Below are 23,492 nucleotides of genomic sequence, written 5' to 3'. Positions count from 1 at the left end.
TCCCACAAACAAACGTCATTGATTGGTTATGGTTGAAATTCAATTTTCCCAGAACCTTTATATCAGTTGATATTACACTTGATTGATTGATTTGTTTGCTGTTTGTTTATTTCTTCAATCAATCAATCAATCAATCAATCAATCAATCAATCAATCAATATTGAAGATAATAATCTGTATTTCCTATATATCTAAAGACCTTTAAAAATGCTTTATGTAAATGTAAAAAAGCACTGTAAGAAAGATTTGAGGAAAATGACAAGGTGTTGACTCAACCTCCAAATTTCCCAGATTTCTGAGATGTGATGGAAAAACCCATGGATCCATGGAGGCCCCAATTCTCAGCTCACAGAACTCAAAGGATCTGCTGCTAACGTCTTGCAGATACCTTCACAGGCAAATCCATGCTTTTACATATATATATGTGTGTGTGTGTGTGTGTGTGTGTGTGTGTGTGTGTGTGTGTGTGTGTGTGTGTGTGTGTGAGAGTGTGTGTGTGTGTGTATGTATGTATGCAAATATTTATGTAAAATAAATATGGGGGAAACATTTACACATTTGAGAGATGCCTCATCTGTTCCTGTTCACTGAAAAATAAATGCTTTTTTCTTTCCCATTCAGGACTCACACATCCTGTCTTTCAGCACTCAAGCTGGGTTTGGAGATATTTAGAGGTGTGCGTGAAACCGTCAAGGGCACAAAAACCCTAAAATCAAACCTAAACTTTACTATTGATTTGAATTGACTTTAGTGCATGTTTGTTCAGGCTATGAGTCAAATTGTGACTTGCTGAAAAGTTACCCAAAAAGAAAGCACCTGACAAAGTGATTCCCCTTCGAGTCTTAAATGTTCCCCATGTGCACTCCCCCACTCTAGCTGTACTGGAGTTCACTGGTGCTGTGGCTTCTCAGGCCTGGTTTATTTGACTCGAGCTAACTCAGAAGTGCTGTCTTCACCGGGGGGACAACCCCCTGAACTCCGAACTTACAGCTTTTCTTGATTCAAAGTGAAAAGCTGGTCAAATTTACGGGATCCGTTTGCTCAACAGGGGATGAGTCAGCATGGACCCTAAGACTGCTAGTAAGGGCCCTGAATCAGATAGTAAAATGTTCCTGTTCCCGTTAGCGTTCGAAAGGCCGCTTGACACCTAAGAAACTTTTAGTTTCGGTCTCTGGCTGTAATCTTTTCATGGGGCGATCTGGGATTTGAAGTTGATACACATACACAAGTGTAGAATATCAAATCAATGAACACCTTTGGGGTTTAGAATAAGGTCACAAACACAGAAACCAATTACCTAAAGGTTGAACTCGGCGAATTTACTGTAATCACGAGCAAATCTGTCTTTTCTTTCACTTTCTTATTAAAAAGCAGCAACGTGAACTTAGTACCTCAGGTAAATTCCACTGACAATTTAAAAAACTATAAGAAGTCTTGAGTCTATTCAATGAATCAGATTATCTTAGAAATACTGTTTAAAATATCTACAGAACGACGTAGTCGACGTAGTCGTCCTAAAAAAAGTTTAGTTTTATTATTATTATTATTATTTCGGATGCATCTTTATTGCAATAGACAATGAGTGTGATAATAATATCCTAAAAATTTTGATCTCATTATTTGCATGTACACGTTAATAAAACCTTCCTGGAATGCACCATGAGTGATCAGATCAAAGCTGGAACTTTTCCTGATGTAATGTGTGACTCACTGGACAGAGCCAGATAGCAACATATATGGAATTCCCTTTCCATTCCATAGACTCAACACACGTGCCTTTTTTGGTATGCAAAAATAAAATAAAATAAAAGTTCAGTCTGCCAGGGTTTTTTTTTTTTTTTTTTTTACTGGCAATCTGCCGATTTACTCAAACTGGGAATGACCTAAACATATAATACAGAATTAGAGGCTTTAAAGTTTATATAACTCAACACTCTATGTATAATATAAATATATAAATAAAAACTAAGCAGTCTTAATAAAAGGAATAAACACTGTAGCATATTTTTCACAGCTCCAGGGTTCTTGGTTCCATCCTAAGCTTCAGTCTCGAGTTAGTGTTTATGTGGAACTGAAATCACATGTTCAACCCTATGTTCACATGAGCTCTCCAGTTTCCTCCAAAATATCCTGCTGGTAGGTTCATTAGCAGAATTATTTTGTAAGTGTGTGTATGTGTGTGTGTGTTACACTTATTAGTGAGTGACAAAATTGAGATATTTTCAATATTTGATCTCCTGTAGGAAGACTGAAACCTTGAAATGGATATGAATTAATTTGTGAATATTTGTGTCTCGTGTCTTGCAACAGACCTGTGTCCCCTCACACATCAAATCCTTGGAATAAGTTTCAGATTAATTTCAACCCAGACCCAGACATCACATGTAGTACATTTTGATATATTTTTTCGGTTGTTTTATATTCGTTTTTTTATTTTGAAAAAAAACAAAAACTAGTCTAGTCTAAAAATAGCATTTCTCCATTTATTGGCATCATTAATACGAATTATAAATAGTGTTAATATGAGTAACGCTGTTGCCTCATAATTCCAGGGTCTTGACCACAGGTTACTTTGTGTGTGTAGTTTTGCATCTTCTTTCCCTGTCTGTTCCCTCCAGACTTCTTATTTACCTCCCTGTAGGAAGACCAGAACCCCTAAATAGATGTGAATGAACTTGAGAATGCGTGTGTGTGTCGTGTCCTGCAAAGGACTAGTGTCTCCTCATACCTCATATCTTTGGAATAACTTTGACACGGACCGAAATCGAGCAATTAATAACGATAATTCTGAATATGCAGTAATAATGGTTGTGGTAGGAAAGTGGTCATCTGGAGAAGAAAAAAAAAAAGACACCTGAGAGAAGGACCAAACTGGGGACCCTGGTGCTGGGGGACAGTACCGATACTCACCGTACCAAGCCAGGTATACAATTAGACTAGTAAAAAAAATTAAAAACCACAGGTTTACAATTCCAAAAATTTACACGTTCTTATTAATCAGACCCCAAAAACGCCCTTGAGTTAAAGCAAAAACGTGAAACGTTAGCCGATTTCTGTTCGCCTGTGCTATTTTCAGACCTTCCCCTTCGATCGCGGGGCAGGTGGTAGGCGTGGCACCCACGCACTCTGAGGTTCTTCCCCCCGCCTCCCCTGAATGTCCCCGCCCTCTGAGTTGCTTTCCATCCTGCAGTGAGTAAGCGTCTAAGGGGGCTGCTGTTGCTGTGCCTACCCATCACACACAAGCCTGCGTGGGAGACTTTCACAAGCAAATTATTCGAAAGAGAGTGACAAAAAAAAATTACCGACAAAAATGCCGGAGACAGAGATCGAGAAGAAAGAAAAATCACATAACTCACAAATGACGTGTTCTAATTTGTGGTCACAAAACTTCCTGAGACAAATGGCATAGCTCTTCAACTTCAACTATGTGTGGACTTCCTCTGCCTTTTTTTTGTACCGGGTTTTTTTTTTTTTTTTTTACACAATAGGTAAAATGGTATAGCAAATTACCGTCAGCGCTTGTGACATTTTTGTACGCTTTATGGTAAACATAATGAAACCTTTTCATCAGTCTCACTTCTCTATAGCCTCGATCATAGTTCTCGCCTCACACTCATTAACAGATGATTTGTCATGGAGCTGGAGTATCTATTAAATAGATACTGAAGGCTGTAGGCCAGATGTCTCCTGATTAGATAAGTAGTGCACTATATGTGGTCATAAATGTTCAGAATGTGAGCTAGAAGAGCAACCTACCTTATACACACATAAAAACAGAGACCAAGCAAATGTAACTTTTCTTACTAAAATAATTTATTTTAGAACAACATATAAATAATTATTATTACACAATACACATAATGTTTATTGTGAATAAATATTAAAGATACCCCCACCTACCCACAAAGAAAAAAACAAAACAAAATCATTTAAACTAGGTGTACAGTTGGAATGTAACTATGTCAGAAGTCGTCAGAAATACCTCAACTAATTCCAGAGCAGCTTATTACGTTCTGTGCAAATTGGTGATCTGAACTGAATTCAGATTTAGTAGTCGAAGAGCCAGCATTCTTAATTTCTACTAATGATCGGACTGTGAATTGTTCTCCAACACGTCTGCATTTTTCGCCGCTGCCAAACTGACCAGCAACTTTTTTTTTTTTTTCCATGTTCATCTCTATGCAAGCATTGGGAGCGATATTCAAATGGACTTTTTTCTTTTTCTTTTTTTTGCATACCATATGTATGCAATAGAGGCATCATGTGAATGTAGCAGAAGTAAAGTAAAGGGAAGGAAGCTTCCTTCTAAAACAAAAGAGAAACACTTTATATATATTTGAAAGAAAAAAAATAAAAACTGGGTACTCAACTCGAAAAGAGGATGTACACAAAACACATAAACGTGTTTACTTTTGGATTGATCTGGCTTCGTTTTTCTCTTTTTTTTTTCAATAAAAGGAGTCTATCCTGTCACTGCATGCACGAGTCTTCCTTGTTGACACTTGTTGCTATTTCTTTGATGTGGTGATTCTCTTTACAAGTGAGTGTTTATGCGTCGATTGTTACGGTGTGATGGAGAACCTGTTTTTATTGCACTTCGGAAATTCTTTTTCTCTTTTTTTTTTTTGCTACGGGAAAACGTTAGATAGCATCCAACATCACCTAGTGCCATAGCTAGTAAACATAAACAGAACAAACGAAGTCCAGCAAGGCGAAATCGGGCGAGTAGTCATTTCAAGCTCGAGCAGGCCATGAAAAGAGAGCAAAGGATGAATAAACCCCCAAAACATTTTTTTTTTAATAAATAAATACAAAAAAATCTCAAAGGCAACAGGTCCGTTTTGGCAGCAGACATCAAAATGGTGCAGCGGAAAATAAAACGGGAGCGAAACACTCATTGGCACTTAACCTATTTTATAAGAATTAAACTATTTTTTGGAGGCCTCTGAAACCCTGTAGCTGCGTCTCCTGTATTTCCTACAGGCCCCACTTGCTTACTGCACTCTGCAGTGGTCATATACATAAACTTGGTCATAATTATTTCGTTACTTTGGTCAGATTTTACCATATTTATCTCACAATTGGAAAGGAATCTCTTGAAGGTGCTCATCCCCTCCCAGCCCAAACCCCACAAATTTTCCCAGCAATGTACAAACTGTTTAAAACCTCGTTACCCTGTTTGATATAAATCACAGATAGCACAGATTTATGCAACTGGATGCCAGTGTATCATCAGTTTCTTCAGATCGACAGCCCCATCTCGGTCTTATTCACAAAGGAAAATGATCAAAACGCTGCTTGAGAGGTAAATCGCCAGTGTTACGCCACTGCTGGCACCCAAAAACAGGTGGCTCAATGAGCTGCGGGATTCCGTGTAGGGGAGGATTCACACTCATCTGTGTGCAAAGGTTCTAGTTCCTTCTTTGGAAAAGGACAGTGGTCAGAGTCAGCCCCGGTATACCTGCTTGAAGTGGTCACACTCGTTGCAGTAGCCTTGTTTCTCCTGGTTGGCATAATGGTCGCAGCCTTGCGTCCTGCAGCGCTGCTTGCTCTTCTCTTTGGGTGCATGGGCACGACGGCCCTCGCGAGGCCCACCACGGTTCAGGCAGTCCGGGCACAAGTCCGTGCATCCAGGCGATACATTCTTACAGCCACTGCGCCGGCACTGGGCTTGGCTAAGCGTCGCCGTTGGACGTGACTTGGACGCTCGCTGAGAAAAAGTAAGTAAGCAAACGTAATCAAACAAAATGTCTTAGACTGAACGCTGCCTGGAGTAAAAACTATTACTATTAAAATAGTAAAAAAATTACTATTAGTTTAAATACAGCAGGGCAGAACCTCACCAAGTTTGGAGGAGAAACGGAACCTCTGGTAGCAGCTTCACTCAGTCTGGTACTCTGCTCCTTCACGTAGCATTTGTTGCAGTAGCCCTCGAGCATTGCTTTGCCCATGGCGCCGCAATCCTGCCCACGACACTGCACGTTCTGAAAACCCGCCTCAGATGTGTGTCTGGGCTGCACCACTGCTGGAGCTGCCTCTGCATCGAGAAAACCACCAGACCATAAATTACTCTCCTGTGATCGTGTGTTCACAACAAACATGCTGCTACTGTGAGATCATGCCCAATGTCTATAAAAAAAAAATCACTTTCGCAGTGAAACTAAAACTACTTCTTGGGCACCTGTGAAATATTTACACTATCAGATCTAAGATTGTTGTCTTTTAGAGACAGCAGGGAGTAAAAACTCGACTAGCTTTTGGTTATACACATGTGTGGTGACTGTCGTTTCTACTTACGGTGATTGGTCTGATAGTCCACATAACAAATGGTACAGAATCCTAACTTCTCGGACGTGCCAAAGAATTGGCAACCCGGGCGTTTGCACGGCCGTGCGGTCTGTGTCTGCCACGGGTGACCAGTGGTCCCGGGGTGCTCCGGCTCTCTGGAAGGCACCCATGCTGGCATGTCCATTCTCGGCTCCTGCTGTGGGGCATTCCTTCGCATGCAGGTTGGACAAAGGCCGTTGAACGTCCGTTTGACCTCCTGCCGACATGCGATGCAGTGCGAATCTCTTTCTCTGTCCTTTTCACAATCTCGGGGACTCTGTCCCCATTGAGTGTGTCCCCAGGCATGGGCAGGGCCCTGGGGTTGCCCGTTACCCGCCTGGCGGGCATTGAAGCAGCGTTCGCACAAGCCATCGTGCTCTACACTGAGAGTAAAGAGACAGCCAGGCGTCTTGCACTTCATGGCGTGGGTTTCACTGTACAGGCTCAGGCTTGGTGCAGTAGGTGGTGCTGACCGAGGGCTCGGGATCGTTGGCTCGGATGGAGCGTTGGTGTGGTTGGTTCGGTTGGGACGACTGGCAATGGCTTCGTGTTTACCGCTGGCGCGTCGCTTTTCAAAGCACTGGTGGCAGTGCGGTTGCGTGTCCACCGAGACGTAGAAGGTGCAGCGAGGTGTAGCACAGCGAATCTCTATCAGCGACAACTGGGAGACGGAGAAGGGTGGAGGCGCCTGCTGCGATGTGGGTGCCCACAATGCGTCTTTGTCCTCCTGCCACCGCTTGTACTCATGATTTACCAGCTGCAGGTAGTCTTCCATCAGGTTCATGTCCTCGGGTAGATTGCCCTCGTCAAGGCTGATTGGGAAATGAGATACAAATTGTATTAATTGTGATATACAGGACACTAACCAGATACAAAACCATGTATATGGATATACATATGCATTTCAGCAGAAGAATTCAAACCCTTAACCTTCAAATCAATAGCACAGAATCTCAAATGTTACAAGCTACAGCTCCAACAGCAGGTTACATCTTAACTCTACATTTTGAAGTCTCATGGAGTGCTGCTTGTGTGCTTCATACCGAGCTGCCCTGATGATCTGTGTAGGGTCATAAGCCAGACCGATGACTGGGATCTCCATGAGCATCAGATATTCATTTAGCAGTCGCTCCTTCTGTTGCTGCTCCTTCTCAGTCAAGAAGTGGATGCGCAGCTCTTCAAAGCCTCCCCTTCCTGGATTGATCAATGGGAGGGCTCGGAACTCTAAAAGATAACAATGTAATTATAAAAAATAATAAAAAATTAACACGTGCAAAGAAAAACTTTTATACAATCCGGGCAGTACCTGGGCCGCTGTCTTTGATTGTGATTAGAGGGGCAAAGTGCTGCGAGTCGTAACCAAGCACTATGGGATACTTGTAGCATTCTCCTGCAGGCCAGTGAAGCGGCAGATAAATCCCTCCTACATTGAGGGGTGAAAAAGAGGAGCCAGACTTCATACTCCTCAGCACTTGATCTGTGAATACAGAAAAAAAAAAGAGGTTTTACTTACTGTGTACAAACTGCAAAACTGAGCAGGTGTAAAGGGCAAATTAAAGAATGGAAATATAAACGAAAACCCCACCTGCGATTACGATGATCGGTCTGCGCAGGATATTCGACAGGACAAAGATATGGATGTCTTCCAGCGAGTCGAACTGTAGGCCATTGCTGCTGACTACAGGAGACGCCATATCAACTATCTTCTCCCATTCCTCCTCCCAGTTCTAAAAAAATTAAAGGGATCAGGACATTTTTCATGACTCACAATTCAAGCGCTGGAGGAATCTAAAACCGAAGGCACGCCCTGTCTTAAATGTACCTTGCATAACAATCGCATTCAAGAGCAGGCTTCAGGACAGCTATAGCTCAAATGACATTTTATTAGGGTGTCGGCAGAACATATTTAATATAACTGGGTCTGGAGGACAAACCACAGGCCCCAATTCTGTCCACGGTTATATTTCAGAGGTTTGTCATTTGGCAAGCGTTTAGTGTGTACGTATGGAGTCACCTTGGTGCTGTAGCGCAGGCCGGTCTGGGTGAACTCCTGGGAGTGTAGCAGCTCTGTTTGAAAGCGTGCTCTGAAATTACTGGTGTCTGTTTCCTTGAGGACGGCATAAAGGGCCTTACGCAGGACCAGGTCCGTGTCCTGCACACCCAGCATGTACTGTGAAGCCGCATGGAGCAGACAATTCCCATCACCTAGACAAAACGTATCAAAGATTATGATTACTCTAGGAATGCTTCATCTGACATATAAGCATGAGATGATGATTTAATAAAAAAAAAATCGTTCCATCAGAACGGCACAAAACAGAACACAAACTCTTCAAGTTCGATCTGACAAGAATTAAAGGATGCAAAAAAAGGGCAGAGTTGAGTGTATGCACTGCAGATTGGCTCGCAGTTCCGGTTTGAATGCTCTCTTTTCTAGGCCGCCTCCACAAGCTCGAAAGGGTATTTTTTTCCTATAACAAAAAAAAAAACCAAAAAAACCCCAAAAGCTAAAATCCAAAAGAGAATCAAATTTTGAAATACGAGCTCAGGATAACGCCTTCTATGTTCTTATAACTAAATATATAAAGGTTTAGAAGATACAGCCTTGATCTACAAGCTTTGTACTCTGCTGCTAGAAAAGTATTTTGGTACAATAAGAGATTGATGTTTAATCAGGCAGTGTGACACAAAAAAAAAGAAAGAAAGAAATTGGGGAATTTCCAACATGTTACTAAAACAGTTCAGACGTATCTATTACAGGCAGCTATATATCTTTTAAAAGAGGAAATAAGCCTTACAGATGTTTTTCAATAGTGTATTTTAGATTATGCTGCCCACCAAAAACTGCGACACAAAATTAGACTAAAAGATCGCATAATGAAAATGTAAATTGTAATCAAAATGTCTGTTGGGGAACGTTTAAGGATGTTTTATTGAAAGAAAATCTAAAACTTATCAATATTTTAATGTTCTTAATATTGTGAATTCCATTAACTGTACTGCTGATCCAATTATGGACACTTGACTTTGAGAATAAAGAACTGGTCTCAAATGGTCTGTTTAAAGGCAGAACCATTACAAAAACAAAAACAATGAAAAAATTATTTCAAACTTTCTGTAAATTCATTACATTATGCTCCTATTAGCAGAAGATGTGGATTCCAGTGAAGGACTATGGGTTTTTTTAAGGTTGTGCAACTGGTGTGGGTCCTAGTAACAAGCTGTTCTAAAACAAGGCAATAACACAACAGCGAGGAAATTCCCCTGGAAGCGATTTGCTCTGATTAAGTGCCGCGAGGCCGGAGCTGAAGCCCTTTCTTCCCCTGTTCAGCTCTTGAGACAGCAAAGCAGTTGGACTTTCCAAAGGGGCGGGACTTAATTTGACTGGAATGTCTGTTCATACACTGAACTTCCAACATCACAATTGAAGCCTCCTTCGGTTCTTTTCAAACCCACGATGATGTCTGTGCATATGTCCAACTCATGCGAGGAAAACTTTTTTTAACCAGTCAGATGTGAAAGGGTTAAAAGTTTATTATGAGGAAATGTATAATGAACCTCATTAAAGCGTGTCTTCGAAGAAGGTTTTTCTACCCGAATAAGCATGCCAGGAAAACTGCCTCTGCTTTACTTTTCTAATTTTAGAGTATTTCAGAATACTGTTTTTTTTTTTTTATAGGCCAAGAGCAAGAACTTTCCACTTGTTCTCATGACACAAACTTGTTAAAAATACAATCAACAATACATACAAATTCCCTTCCCTAAAGAAAAGAAAAACTGTGTGTACATGTTTATGAATCATCTAAATTGAATGAATAAGGCTTAATGAGAAGGGAAAACTGATATGAAACGCATGGAGTGGACATTTTGGAAATACCCAAACCACATCCTTATCAGCATGGATCCCTATTTCAGCCTCTGAACATGGACGCATGCATTGTGACCGCCAGCACGGACCGTCCTGCTGTCCGTCACCTTTGTCCCAGTGTCACCTGATGGGATTCATTCTACTAATAAACATCCAGGTGCAGAGCAGAACCTACAAAAAAAATCTACCACCTTTCAATTCAGGATAAATAAAAAGCGAAAGGCTGTGATGAGTTCAGATCACTCTGGAAGTAACTTTACTATTGCATGAAGAACAAATTGGAACACACCCTAAACCACACCACAAATCTCAACTAACAAACTAAGCAGGTATACAGGGAGCAGAAAAGAGCTCAAAAGTAAATTTTGCACGAAATAATCAAACATCTGCTTCTTAATCAAAGATCCAGATGTTCGTCACACCTTTGTTCTGACACCTGTATGTTTATTGTGGTGTTACTATAAAAACGCCATTCAGCATACAAAGACCCCTAGATCAAATCTCTCGAAAGAACGTGGAGAAATGGCGAAGGGGGGCATGACTAAAAGAGTTTAGGATTTTCCCGTCACTTCTGATACGTTCAAGCAGCAGAAGAAGGCCAGCTTTCCATGACCATTAACTCTTTGATCTTGACCTAATTTCTTGCCAGATGTTCAGGGTGTTTCCAATTGAAAGCTTCACCAAAGCAGTCCAGAACTAAACGATCATCTCAGCTTGAAATTATAACTCAGACGAGCGATAAGTGCATGAAAAATAAACATGAAGGCCAAATCTTGCTAGTTTCAGAAAACATCTACATGATCTAGAAATCAATTCTTCTCAGAAACAAGTCCAGGGGTCATTCGGCCTTTTCAAAGACTTCTTTTGTAAAATAAATTATTTAATTAACGCACAACAAAAAAGACTCAGTTCATTAGTAAACCAACAAACCATCCATTAGAGCAAACAAACAAAGCCCAACTCCAAGCTTTGAGTTGAACTAAAGAGATGTGGGTTCATACCATTTGTCCGGAGCGGCACCAGCTTCTTGACCTCCCGGCACCAGTTGAGCCTCTTCTCCTGCTCCAGCGAGGTCTGCATAGCCCGGTCCAAGATGGCCGACTGGATGATCTCCCGGAAGGGCTGTGGGAACTGGCTCATCCGGATCATCTCCAGCGTGTATCGGTGCATGCTACGCAGATGGTGAATCAGTCCGCCGCTGGCCGACGGCTTCGCGACGTCGTGGGGCACACGCTCGCGGATTTTCATGGCCTTCAGGAGGTTGCTCACAAACAGGAACTTGGGCAGGAAGTTTTGGCCTTGTGACATTGTGTTTTCTTGAGGACAGGAGCAGGAAACCTGTTTAGCTCTGTTGGAAGAAGATGGAGGGGAAAATAAATAGATTGGTTTTGTTTTAACAGATGAGCAGATGTGTTTGTGTGATCATCTCCAACTAATGAGGTGAAGGTCTATCCATAGATCCTGTGAATCTACAGACCAAAACGCAGCGTCATGCCAATTAGATGTGAAGGGTACGACCATCCCACCTGAGAGATGAGTGGTGACACCTGGCAGGTGTGGACAGAAGGAATTGAGATGATTGATGGAAAGAAATCACAGACGCACGGTTTAGGCCCGACGTGTCGGCGGTAGTCTGGTGACAACTTGCTGCAAAAGGTTCTCTTACAAAATTCACTAGAAAACCGTTCAATCTAAAAGAACACCAACAATAGAAAGGAAGAGAGAAGGAGACCAATTACGGCTTTTTCGCACGCTTCCTGACGCTTCAATTACGTAATTAATCCGATGGAGCCATCCGAGACAATGTAACGCTGTCACACACACACACACACACACACACACACACACACACACACACACACACACACACACACACACACACACACACACAGACACAGACACAAACGCACAGACAACAAAATCAGACCAAACGCGAAATAATGGAGGCCTCATTAAATGCTTTCACTAATTCATACTTAGGGACATGTTTTCCCCCCAAACAATGGCTGTCAAAGCCGAATCATCCGTTCAGACACCCGAGATCCCGAGACAGACCACCGATCCGTCGTAGAAGACGCCTTTCTCTCCAATCAACCCTCTAAATCCCAAATCCTCCGAATCCTCCATCGTGTCATGGCGAATAAAGAAACTGTAAGGTGAGCCGAGGGAACTGTTACCTGGTGGTCAATATGTCGGTATCCGCCAACAAAGCCCATACGATGCTCCGGTGGTCCTCCTCTTCTTCCTCCTCCTCCTTCTCCTGCCCGTGCTGCTGCTGGATTCAATGTATCCACTGTGTATTCTAATAGTCCATGGCGCCTTCACAACTGTTACTGTTTCTGTCTCACCAAAGCGCTCATTCCAGACGTTTAGAAAAAAAACCTTCGGCTTAATCAATCGAAGTCGTAAAACATCGAATTTGACACGGAAATATCGAAAAGGGGATTTCCGAGGAGGTACTTTCCACTTGCGCAGCCAATCACGATCCGCTTTTAACCCCTCCTTCTCCCCCATATCCCCTCACCCCCCCCTCTCCTTTGGCGTAATGACGAACTTACAGACGCAATGACGCTGCCATGACAGTGGGCGTGTCCTAGTGCCATTGTGATTGAAGTTTCGCTTTTCGGACGTAACATTTTAAAGACACGTGTGATCTCTCTCTCACACACACACACACGTAGAGCAATCAGGAGCAATCTGGCTAAGGAGAATGAAAGCCAAACCTGAATCCAGAATGCTTGACATGTCAAACACACACACACACACACACACACACACACACACACACACACACACACACACACACACACACACACACACACACAGAGGCCTATGCTATCTTCTCTTACATGTCCTCCAATTAAATAAGTCAGCTTAGATCCTGTGGTCCACACACACACACACACACACACACACACACACACACACACACACACACACACACACACACACACACACACACACACGCACACACGAAGAGCAATCACTGACTAAGGAGAATGGAAGCCAAAACCTGTATCCAGAATGCTTGACATGTCAAACACACACACACACACACACACACACACACACACACACACACACACACACACACACACACACACACACACACACACACACACAGGCCTATCCTGTGGTCCATTGATTGACAACAGAAACGATCTTTGTGTATATTTTCTCTAATAATTGTTCATGATTGATTAATTGATTCTCAAAACCCCATTCATGATCATTTTGTCTATTTACATGAAATATAAACTTTCATTCCTGATTTTTTGTCACAGATTACACATAGCAGATTCAAGCAGGCCGAATTATTGTGTGAGATATTATTCATTTGGCTTTACAGATCCTATAAACTATGACATTTAAAAATATCTTAATATAGTATAATATAGACTTGTTTTAAACGATTGTATGATTGTATGTAAAGCCCCAGCTGAACTACAGTATTACTTACTGTTGTATTGACTAAATCAGCTTCATTTAACATAATACAAATCTCTTTGTATTCATTAGGAAGTCTTTACACTTCTCCGGAGAAATGATTGTAGGACTATTTAATTGTCTTACAGATTAAATTTTTTATTATAAGCATTCAAGAAAATATTCCTATGAACTCACCTACAGCTTTTAAATTATAGCTATAACTATTTTTTTGTGCTAGGTTAGAGTTTTATCATCAAACATGTCCAAAACTTCACACAGTCCTCCACCCTTGCGTTTTCATGTGTACTTTTCTGGTGTGTGTGTGTGTGTGTGTGTGTGTGTGTGTGTGTGTGTGTGTGTGTGTGTGTGTGTATAAGGAAATCAACATGTACATACCATCCAGTTTCAGTCTCCACATTCAGCACACAGGCATCTATGGAGAAGTCACTGTCCTGTATTCATCGCCTAAACTTTGTAGACTTTGTACTGTCATATACTGCACAGCTCTGAAAATGGATCTAAACTTACCTATGATTCACATCAATCACCTAAAACTTCACGTCAATGGGAACTTCCCCAGAGCTATTCTCAGACAGACATGAAAAGAAAAAAAAAAAAACATAATGAGGTGCAAAAAAGTTTTTTCCACAGCCTAGCCTTCTTGAATATTTTCTCCTGATGGTTAGATTGAAATGATAACTGGGTCTGTTTCTGGAAATGTAAATTGCTAAATATTTTTACTTGCTACTAACTTTTAAATGTATTACTATTATTTTTTAATCTATGTTCCAAAAAGAAAATCAAGCTCATAAAAAAACTATAGTATAAGTCATGGTATGACTACAAGGGATGTTACACAGGGTTGTCCAAAGATGTGGAATCTCTAGGAGTTTGGAAATAGTGTTCAAGAAACTTGAAAATCAAACCATTTAGTACTGTCTTGGCAATCAAAATAGACCCAAGCGCCATCTAGTGGATATGTAGCGCAAAACTCTTATTGAACCGTCATTGCAGGGATTGATGCTCTTTATGGTCCTGCATAATAACATTAAAAAGGATTGTTTTTTTGATGGTTAATGATTTATTATAATAACGTTTAAAAACAACAATAATTATAATTACCACCACTGTTATTTTTTTATTTTTCCTCATCCATTTTGGGCCATGTAGTCTGCTGATTTACTTAAAAATATAATAATAATTACTTTTTTTTATTCAATACACAACTACTTTTTGACTTCATGCTTCTACTTTAAATTTTGTCGCAGTCAACATACTTTCCTAAGTTCTGTACTTTGCATTTTAGAAAGGTTTGTCTGTAAAAAGTGAAAATAATTTCTTCATAGTATATTCAATGTCATTCTGGGAAACTGGCGTTTGGTCTCATTTGTTTTGTTTAAAAAAAAAAAGAGGTAATGCTAAAATGGCTAAATTGATTTTCTTTTTACAATCAAGCTACAGAAGTGTAAAGTAAAAAACACCACGATTTAGTGTACGTCTGATCCACTACATTGTATGCGAATTCAGCAGGAAAAAAAAAAAAGTCACCATGTTGAGAAGTTCTCATTCTTTATTAAGTTATTTCTATTGATTACTACCAAAAGCTACAGAAGGGACAAGAACTATACGAAAACAAGAAGTACTGCTAGGAAACATGACATTGGGGCAGTGTGGAAAAAGAGACCTGGAAGAATACAGGAAACCTGACTCGTAATCAGTTACAGGAATGTGTGTATATGATCATATAAAGCTGCTGGTCCATTCACACCTGAGAAAACTCACGGTGTCCCTACTGAAGTCTCTACACATTTCTTGAAACTGATATCTCATAGAACTGGGAGGGATATTTACAGATGTGGGGGATTTTCTGGATTTTCCTTATAAAAAGATGACAAATGACATTGCATTGTACTCCATAAGCGAAAGAAAGGAAAAAGAAGAAAAAAAACGTTTGCAAGCTAGCATTTTTTTGGCAACGAAAATAATGTTATAGTTATACAAAGTTACTCTCATATATAAATGTATATATATTATACACAAAAGCACTGTCCTGTACTAGAATAAATGTTTGCTTGCTAATGTCCCTGGGCAATCCCAAGGGGTTTTAAAAATACAGGTACTTTTTGCCATTCTTCTAAAAAGAGACTGAGAAATTGAAACTGGTTCTAGTTGTGAACATTGGACTTGGTATCTAGACTCTAGACTAGAATGTTTTATGATAAATCTGGAGTCAATCTTAAGAACATTGGATTTAAGTGGGAATACATTCTGGATGGGATACACTAAAGTGTAGACTGTATGGCAGTAGAAGGAGACCAAGAAATCTATGAATTTGAATATGAGGTGCTGAAAAACTATACAGACTGTGAAAAAGGCTTATGATCAAATGGGCACAGATGAAGCAGTTATAAAGTTGTATAAAAGAGTGTATATGTTTTGTGCCTGTAAGTTTGTTCCTTATAATTGTAATAATTCCTAAAGAGCGAACCCTGGTGTGACTACGGCAAGGAAAAACTCTGAGATGACAAGAGGAGGAAACCTTGAGAGAGCCTTATGATTAATAAATACAGATAATTACTATCAAATAAACATTTCTATTTTACAATTTAAAATGAATAGTAGATAAAGGAGCCCAGGAACACGAGGCAGGAACCTTAGCTACAATTTCTGGTTCTGGTACTGAATATCCCGAGCAAGAACACATACATACATACATACATTCAGGTATATTCATGAATAATTAGTCACATTAGTCAAAAGGTGTTTATACGATTTCTCTGGTATTCACTATACTGGGATAAAAGCATGGTTTTATCCAAACATCTCTATAACTTAAAAACATGTTTGGGTGTCCTTATTAATGTCAGCACATGGGCTTTTAAACTATGAATATATTTGGATCTGTTGCCGTCATGATCATTCAGATGCTTCCATATCAAAACTGCTATTAAAAGGGTTCACGAATCTCCTGAATACGTTTTTCACTGCTTGTGAAATGAAAATTATTTCATTTGAGTTTTGCTCATATTGGTTTTATGGCTTGTACTGTAGTTCCCACTCTTAATTAAAGTGGTTTCAAATGAAACCAAATCAGAGTTAAATAACAGTAAGGTGAAGTGTCCAGGGTTGGTTTTCTGGGTTATTTTTTTATTTCGCTTCTCACTATTTGATGCAGAATTATTAATGGTTCAAAAACTTTAAATAAGGAAGTAAGACTGAAACCTGGAATGTCACAGACTCAAACACACACACACACACACACACACACACACACACACACACACACACACACACACACACACACACACACACACACACACACACACTCAAAACTTAATGAGTGCAAGAAATAAAAATATATTGGCTCTAACTAATAGCATTAAAAATAATAATAATCAATAATAATGTTATTTCTAGTACTATAAATTTCACATTTATTATTTATTAAAAAATTGGCAAAAATATTTGAGCTGATATTCAAGAAATCAGATCGGAGGTGTGTTTTGACTGGCCAGCATTAAGTTTATTTAGATTATGGCTTTTTTTCTTTCCTTTCTGAATACAATCAGCATTTTTTCCTACCTGCCAGTGCAGGGATCTGAAAACATCACAAGAGTCACTTATAGGAAATGTTAGACTTTAATGTGTATTCTTGTTTAAAATAAAAGCAAACAGGTGATCTTTTGTTTTCTTATATTGATGAAATCATGTCTTGCCTTAATGAGCTCACACAATCCAAACCATGAGTCACATTCACTTACTCACATTCAAAACATCAACCTGCAGAAGTGGAAGCTGAATGGTTAAGATATTGGACTTCTGTTTAGAAGTTCATGAGTTCAAATCCCAGTGCTGCCACTGCTGGGCCCTTGAACAAGGCCCTTAAACCTCAAATTCTCAACTGTTAGTTAGACATAAGGTTGTTAGGCATAAGGGATGAGCTTTACCCATCAGTAGAAACTACTGCTACTTACTTACAAAACACTAAATGATTTGGCTCCCATGTATCTTTCTATTCTTCTAACACGCTACAATCCGTCACGCTCCCTGAGATCTCAAAACTCTAAGTAGTTCCTAGAATAGCAAAGTCCACCAAAGGTGGTAGAACATTCTCACATTTAGCTCCTTAACTGTGGAATAGTCTTCCTGACAGTGTTCGGGGCTCAGACACACTCTCCCAGTTTAAGTGCAGATTAAAGACTAATCTTTTTAGCGAGTTCTGGACATAACACACGTCACATCATAACCTTGTGCTCCAGAACATCTGATCACATGCACATCAACTTGTGCTGTTAATATCATGAACAGCAGCTACGCTAATTCCTCTCCACTGTTTTTTTTTTCTCTCCCCATCCTGAGGCATCCTGAGGTTGCTCCAGCCCCAGTCACGTCCCACCTCATGAAGATTGTGGACATTTAAATAAGTAGATGCCTGCAAACATCCTGAACCATCTAGAGACGTACCAGTGCCAATTGGATCCCACTTCATGTGGAGTTTGGACCTCCTGGAGTGTTTAAAGGCTCTGGCTTGGAGAAGCTGGTGTTGGATTTATGATGATCGCAAATGTTGAGCTATTTTATGAGTTGCTCAGTAGCTCCTAGTTTTATAACCACAAATGACTGTAAAAGACTGTAGAAAGATCATCACTCATATTCTTACATTCCAGTGCTCATGTTAGTTCTCACTCTCCAGTGTTCTGTAGTGTTTAAAGACTATAATCACACTCTTGATGTCACCCAAATGAGGATGAGGTTCTCCTTATGTGTCTGGTTCCTCTCAAGGTTTCTTCCTCATAACATCTAAAGGAGTTTTTTCTTGCCAGTCGCCACGGCTGCTCATTGGGGATAAATACACACTATTCAACTTAACCCTTAAAATTCTGTAAAGCTGCTTTGAGACAATTTCTGTTGTGAAAAGAACATATATTAGAACTATAGAAATAATCTTGACTTGTTTGTCATGTAAGAGTTGATTATTGGTCTAAAGTTTAAAAGGTGGTATTTCACAGTCAGGTATTTTCAGATCATGTGCTTTCCTGGCAGTATCTACTCTCTTATTGCCAGTCAAACCAATGTGACTTGGAACCCAGCCAAATATAATATTAAAGTCTTCCTTCTTTAAATAATCAAATGTAGTTAAAGTTCTAACACTTATAGGGTGGTCAGTCTTTACAGATTGAAGTGCATGAAGACAAGACAAGAGGAAATTAAAAAGTTCCATTCTTGACCCTTCTGAATATTTTCCAAAACAAGTATTAACTGCTCAGTTGTATGAATGAGATCATTGTAAGTCACTCTGGAAAAGAAGAACATCTGCCAAATGCTGTAAATGTAAATACTGGATTTGAGGTTGTGTCTCTTTTTTGCCAGCAGAGGTCACCCTTCTCCGTAATCAAACTCTATTCTCAGAGAATATCACCGCATCACTAAGTTCTTGTCGATCCCATACAGAGTACTTTCATCGTTCGATATCGATATACTAATTCCGGTATTTTTTAAAACTGTTATTGCTAATGTTAAATATTTAATAATGGGCTGTACTTCACTTAAAAAATAAACGTATCAATCGAAGAAACCGTTCACAAAATATAATCCGTTATACAGTCCATATTCATACTCAGGTCAATATTTTAATGTGAATATCAATTCTATACTTCACCAGTATCAAAATTATCAACACTTAAGGATTCATACAACCGTCCTTAAACTGAGGACTGCTTACACTCCGATACAACACGAAGTCTTGCGTCATTTTATGTGGATTATCTACACCTTTGCCTTGCTTTACTCTTTTTTTTTTACCTTTTAGATTGGCCCTTTGGACTGTGCTTTTATCTTCTCTTTGGTTACTGGTTTATTCGTTTGTGTACTTTGAATTGTGGATTTTTTTTCTGTTGTAATAAATCTCTACAAATGAGTGTTAGTGTTACCCGAGTGTTACGCTCACATGGCCCACTACTGGTCCACTGTGCACGTTTGACCTTTTACACATTTTACATTTTACACATGTAAAGCAAATTAAAGCGTCAGAGAAACCCTACACACCCAAACACACAGCTAACAGAAGGAGCGGTTCTGATGAAATTTATAGCCGAAATACTGTCATATAACAACACAGGGTCATGCAGTTATATGTGTCACTTATTATTATTATTATAATTTCCACCCCCCCCCCCAAAAAAAAAAAAAAAAAAGAATTTTGGTTCTTATTATGAGGAAATTGAAACTTCAGTTGTAATAAGTTTATCATAAATAACAAGCAACTAGAAATGTTCATAGACATCAGGTTTAATATTGAGAACCTGTGATTTAGTAAAATATGCTACCAAGGAAGTGCCTCTAGGTGGCAGCAAAGATTTAAAAATATTGAAATATTTATACGGAATATAATTAGTAGACTGTCAATGGTTTAGCATGTATATGAAACTTAAGTTACTCCATTTAAACATAAAAAAAATTCATAAAATTTGAATTTTATAACAAAATTTAGATTTTAAATGATCAGATCAATAATGATCTCAATTATCTAAAATTTTAGGTACAATGACTAAATAGTTCACGGTCAAAATCAATCATTTATTTACTTATGTAACATAAAGATGTTCAGCAAAAAGTTAAGTTCAATAGCTCAATGATTTAATAGTAAAAGTAGAGTTCAGTAGCTAAATGGGAGTCTTATGTTAAATTCATTAAATAGAAATCTTTTTAGATGTTTGAGCTTAATTTATTACAGCAACATCTATAAAAAGCTACACAAAGCCATAATTTTATTATTATAAATGAATAATATTATAAATTGTACATTATTAAATTTAATACAATTATTTAATGGTTTAGTCAATTATTTTATCCAGTTCTTAAGTTAAATGTGTGTGTGTGTGTGTGTGTGTGTGTGTGTGTGTGTGTGTGTGTGTGTGTGTGTGGTGAACAAAAAAAAATCCAGGGTCAACCCCTGGAATCAAATGTTGACCTGAAAATGAATGAATAAATGAATGATTTACACCATAAACATTGAGCCAGTGACTGGAATTCAATTTTACCCCATGCTATATCGTTAACTGGCATTTAATGTGTCAAACTCGTTAAGCGGATTTAAATTAAGCCTTACATGAAACTCTACCAAAGCAGCATTTGATCCTTCAAAACAATCACTGCATCATGTTTTTCTGTTTCATACTTATAACATTTATTTTGTTTGCTGCATTTGAAAAATGTCCTGAATATTAAACCTTGTAGAGAATACTTGAGATTGTTTATCATTAAAGTCTGATTAATTATAATTTTCTTATATATGGCTTGAAAAGTGACAATATTATTTGAAATGATGAAGAATCTACAGGGAGTAAGTATGTGTTCTTAGTAGTCTGTGATTTCCAGCAATGTCCTCAACCAGAATAAAGTGGTTAATGCAGATAAATTAATAATTATTGCATAGACATTGGCATGATGCAAATTTACATTCATAATAAAAAAAAATCATAATAATGTCTACTGATTTAATTGCCTCAATCAGACAAGTTGGTATTTTTATTGGTGGAAAAAAGACATAATTCCCAGCGGCAAGACGTGAAATGAAGTTACATTCCTTGTAATTAAATGTAATTGTAATTAATGCCGAAATGTTTAAATTCAATGTTAATTAATAAATCTTTTATGAGCTGATTTATTATCTTTGTATGATACAGTATCGCATGAACGATTATATTTTAATATTAATTAATAAACGAGTCCAGGAATGAGAGGCGGGAACCAATTTTTTTAGGAACCAAGAACCAATTTCTGGTTCTGGGACTGAATATCCTGAGAAGGAGACCTGCTGGAAATGATTTGTTTTATGATTGCTAGTTATTAATTGATTAATAAGTAAAGATTAATTAGAAAATACTGGGATGTATTTCTAGGCTTGTTGGTTAATTGTCTTGATTGTGGAAAATGCTTCTGTTTCTGCACATTGATTCCCAACATCCTTTATTGCTTAATTTACTACTTTCTTTAAAAGTTTTGGAAAAAAAATTACTATTTGAAAAAGTACATTTTTTTACTTTTTTATTAAAATAAACAAAAAGACAAAAATGTGATGAAACATTAAAGAGGATTGATTGTCTATTTATACAAGTGTTTTAAACCTGTTGTATAAATATGTTTTTTTGATTATTATTTATTTTAGGTGGTCAGCGTAAATGTGCGTTTTGGGACTTCGGTTAAGTTTGTTTAATGCTGCTAGTTTTACATTGTTTGGTCTTTGGAGTTTCTCTTGTTAAAGGAAATGATAAATATCTTTAAAAATAATACACAAGCTACAGTGCTTGGAATGAGGGTGGGTTTGGCTTTACGGCTGTGCTGACTGCAGAGAACTCAAGAGAATTACTCGGGTTCATCCTCAGGAAGTGGTTCTCTGCATATTCTGTTGTACAGTACTAATGTTTATTAGCTTGCCATAAACCAGAAACCGCGTTCAACAAATATGGCTGCATTTTTTCTTTATGAAATAATTGTTGTCAGATCAAAGCAGGCCAAAAAAATAAACAATGCATTAATCAGAAAGTATTTTATGTTCTGATTTCTTCACCATTACCTTCAATCAGAATAAAAGTGGGAGGAAACGTCTCAGTCCTCTTGGGAAAGGGCTTTTATTCCCAGTTCTGCAACCCCCCGGAGAAGTCAGAATTCAGAAGTTGTCCCCTGATGAACTTGCACTTAAATCACATGGTGCCTCGGGAACTCTGAAGCAACATGCGCTTATATTTTTCAGCAAACCTTCGAGCTTTCAGGGGAGACAAAAGGGAAGTGCAGACACGGAGTGGAGAGTGCAGAGACGTGCAGAGTGAAGCAAGCCAGGGGCCGCATGACAAAGAGGCCCCTGTGCAGAGGGCTGCCTTCCCCTGGAGAGAGAGTGGCGCTTCTGCCCAGCGGGCTCCTTATGCTCGGTGTGGTAGAGAAGGAAGAGGAGGGGCCAGTTTGTGTGTGTACATGTGTGTGTGTGTGTGTGTGTGTGTGTGCATGTGTGTGCATGTGTTGTGTTTAAAATAGGACTGAAGAAGCATATATATATATATAATTTATTATAATTTTATAATTTATTTATTACTTATTTATTTTGCATGTATGTTCGTCACACTAGAGACTAGTCAGGTGCAGTACTGAGCACATCCTCCTGCAGGCGCTAGTGAGCAAAAGAAGAACAAGAGGGTGGTGTTTAGAGGACAGAAGCCAGGCCAGTGGGACATCCCATCACTCTCTCCACACTTCTGCTGTCACTTTCTTTGTACAGCAGCGTTACTCAGACTCACAGCCACAGGTTCCTAGGTAACTGTGTGTAAAGGGGTGTGTGTGTGTGTGTGTGCGTGTGTGTGTGTGTGTGTGTGTGTGTGTGTGTGTGTGTGTGTGTGTGTGTGTGTGTGTGTGGCGCCGTAGGGGCGTCGGTCCAGCTTTGTTCGCATCAGAACAGAATCGGGTCAATGGCCTTAGACCACTTTATGGAGCGAACTCAAGAGAAAAACTCGAGCACCACTCAGTTCTAATTCTCAGTTTCAGGAAGGGACATGTGTCTTTAGTGTAACTCTGAAAAGTGAAGACATACTCACAACAATCCTTAAAGTAAATCTGCAAATAAAGATGATTTTTATTTTTTAATTTATATATATTTTATTTGTTAAGGTAGATTGGATTAAAAATAAATGCAATATCTGTGTATTGTGAAATTAGAAAGAAAGTGAATGTTTCAAGTGGAGATTTTAGAAAGAGTTTCAGATTATAAAGTTTAAAACCGGTTGCCTACTTTCATATTTTTTTCAATTTCAATTCTTCTGTTTAGATTTAATTTTTTCTGCATATTTATATAGAAATCATATCTCACTGTTGCCGAAAG

At 38.9% G+C, this 23,492-nt stretch overlaps 1 protein-coding gene across 1 annotated transcript; it reads right to left on the bottom strand.

Moving 5' to 3' along the window:
* Positions 1 to 4,604: 4,604 nt before the first annotated feature.
* Positions 4,605 to 12,698, bottom strand: tnfaip3 (tumor necrosis factor, alpha-induced protein 3). The gene is made up of 9 exons (XM_083539640.1): positions 12,373 to 12,698; positions 11,197 to 11,543; positions 8,342 to 8,532; positions 7,913 to 8,054; positions 7,634 to 7,804; positions 7,371 to 7,551; positions 6,298 to 7,139; positions 5,844 to 6,037; positions 4,605 to 5,710 (listed from the first exon to the last, which is right to left on the bottom strand). Exons 2-9 carry the CDS (start codon positions 11,501 to 11,503, stop codon positions 5,447 to 5,449), a joined length of 2,292 nt encoding a protein of 763 aa, XP_083395766.1. The 5' UTR covers positions 11,504 to 11,543; positions 12,373 to 12,698; the 3' UTR covers positions 4,605 to 5,446.
* Positions 12,699 to 23,492: the final 10,794 nt, after the last annotated feature.

Source organism: Silurus aristotelis, assembly GCF_946808225.1.
Source record: "Silurus aristotelis genome assembly, chromosome: 4".
Taxonomy (NCBI): Eukaryota; Metazoa; Chordata; class Actinopteri; order Siluriformes; family Siluridae; genus Silurus; species Silurus aristotelis.
Note: the sequence above shows the minus strand (reverse complement) of the source record. Positions and strands in the feature narration are given on the sequence as shown.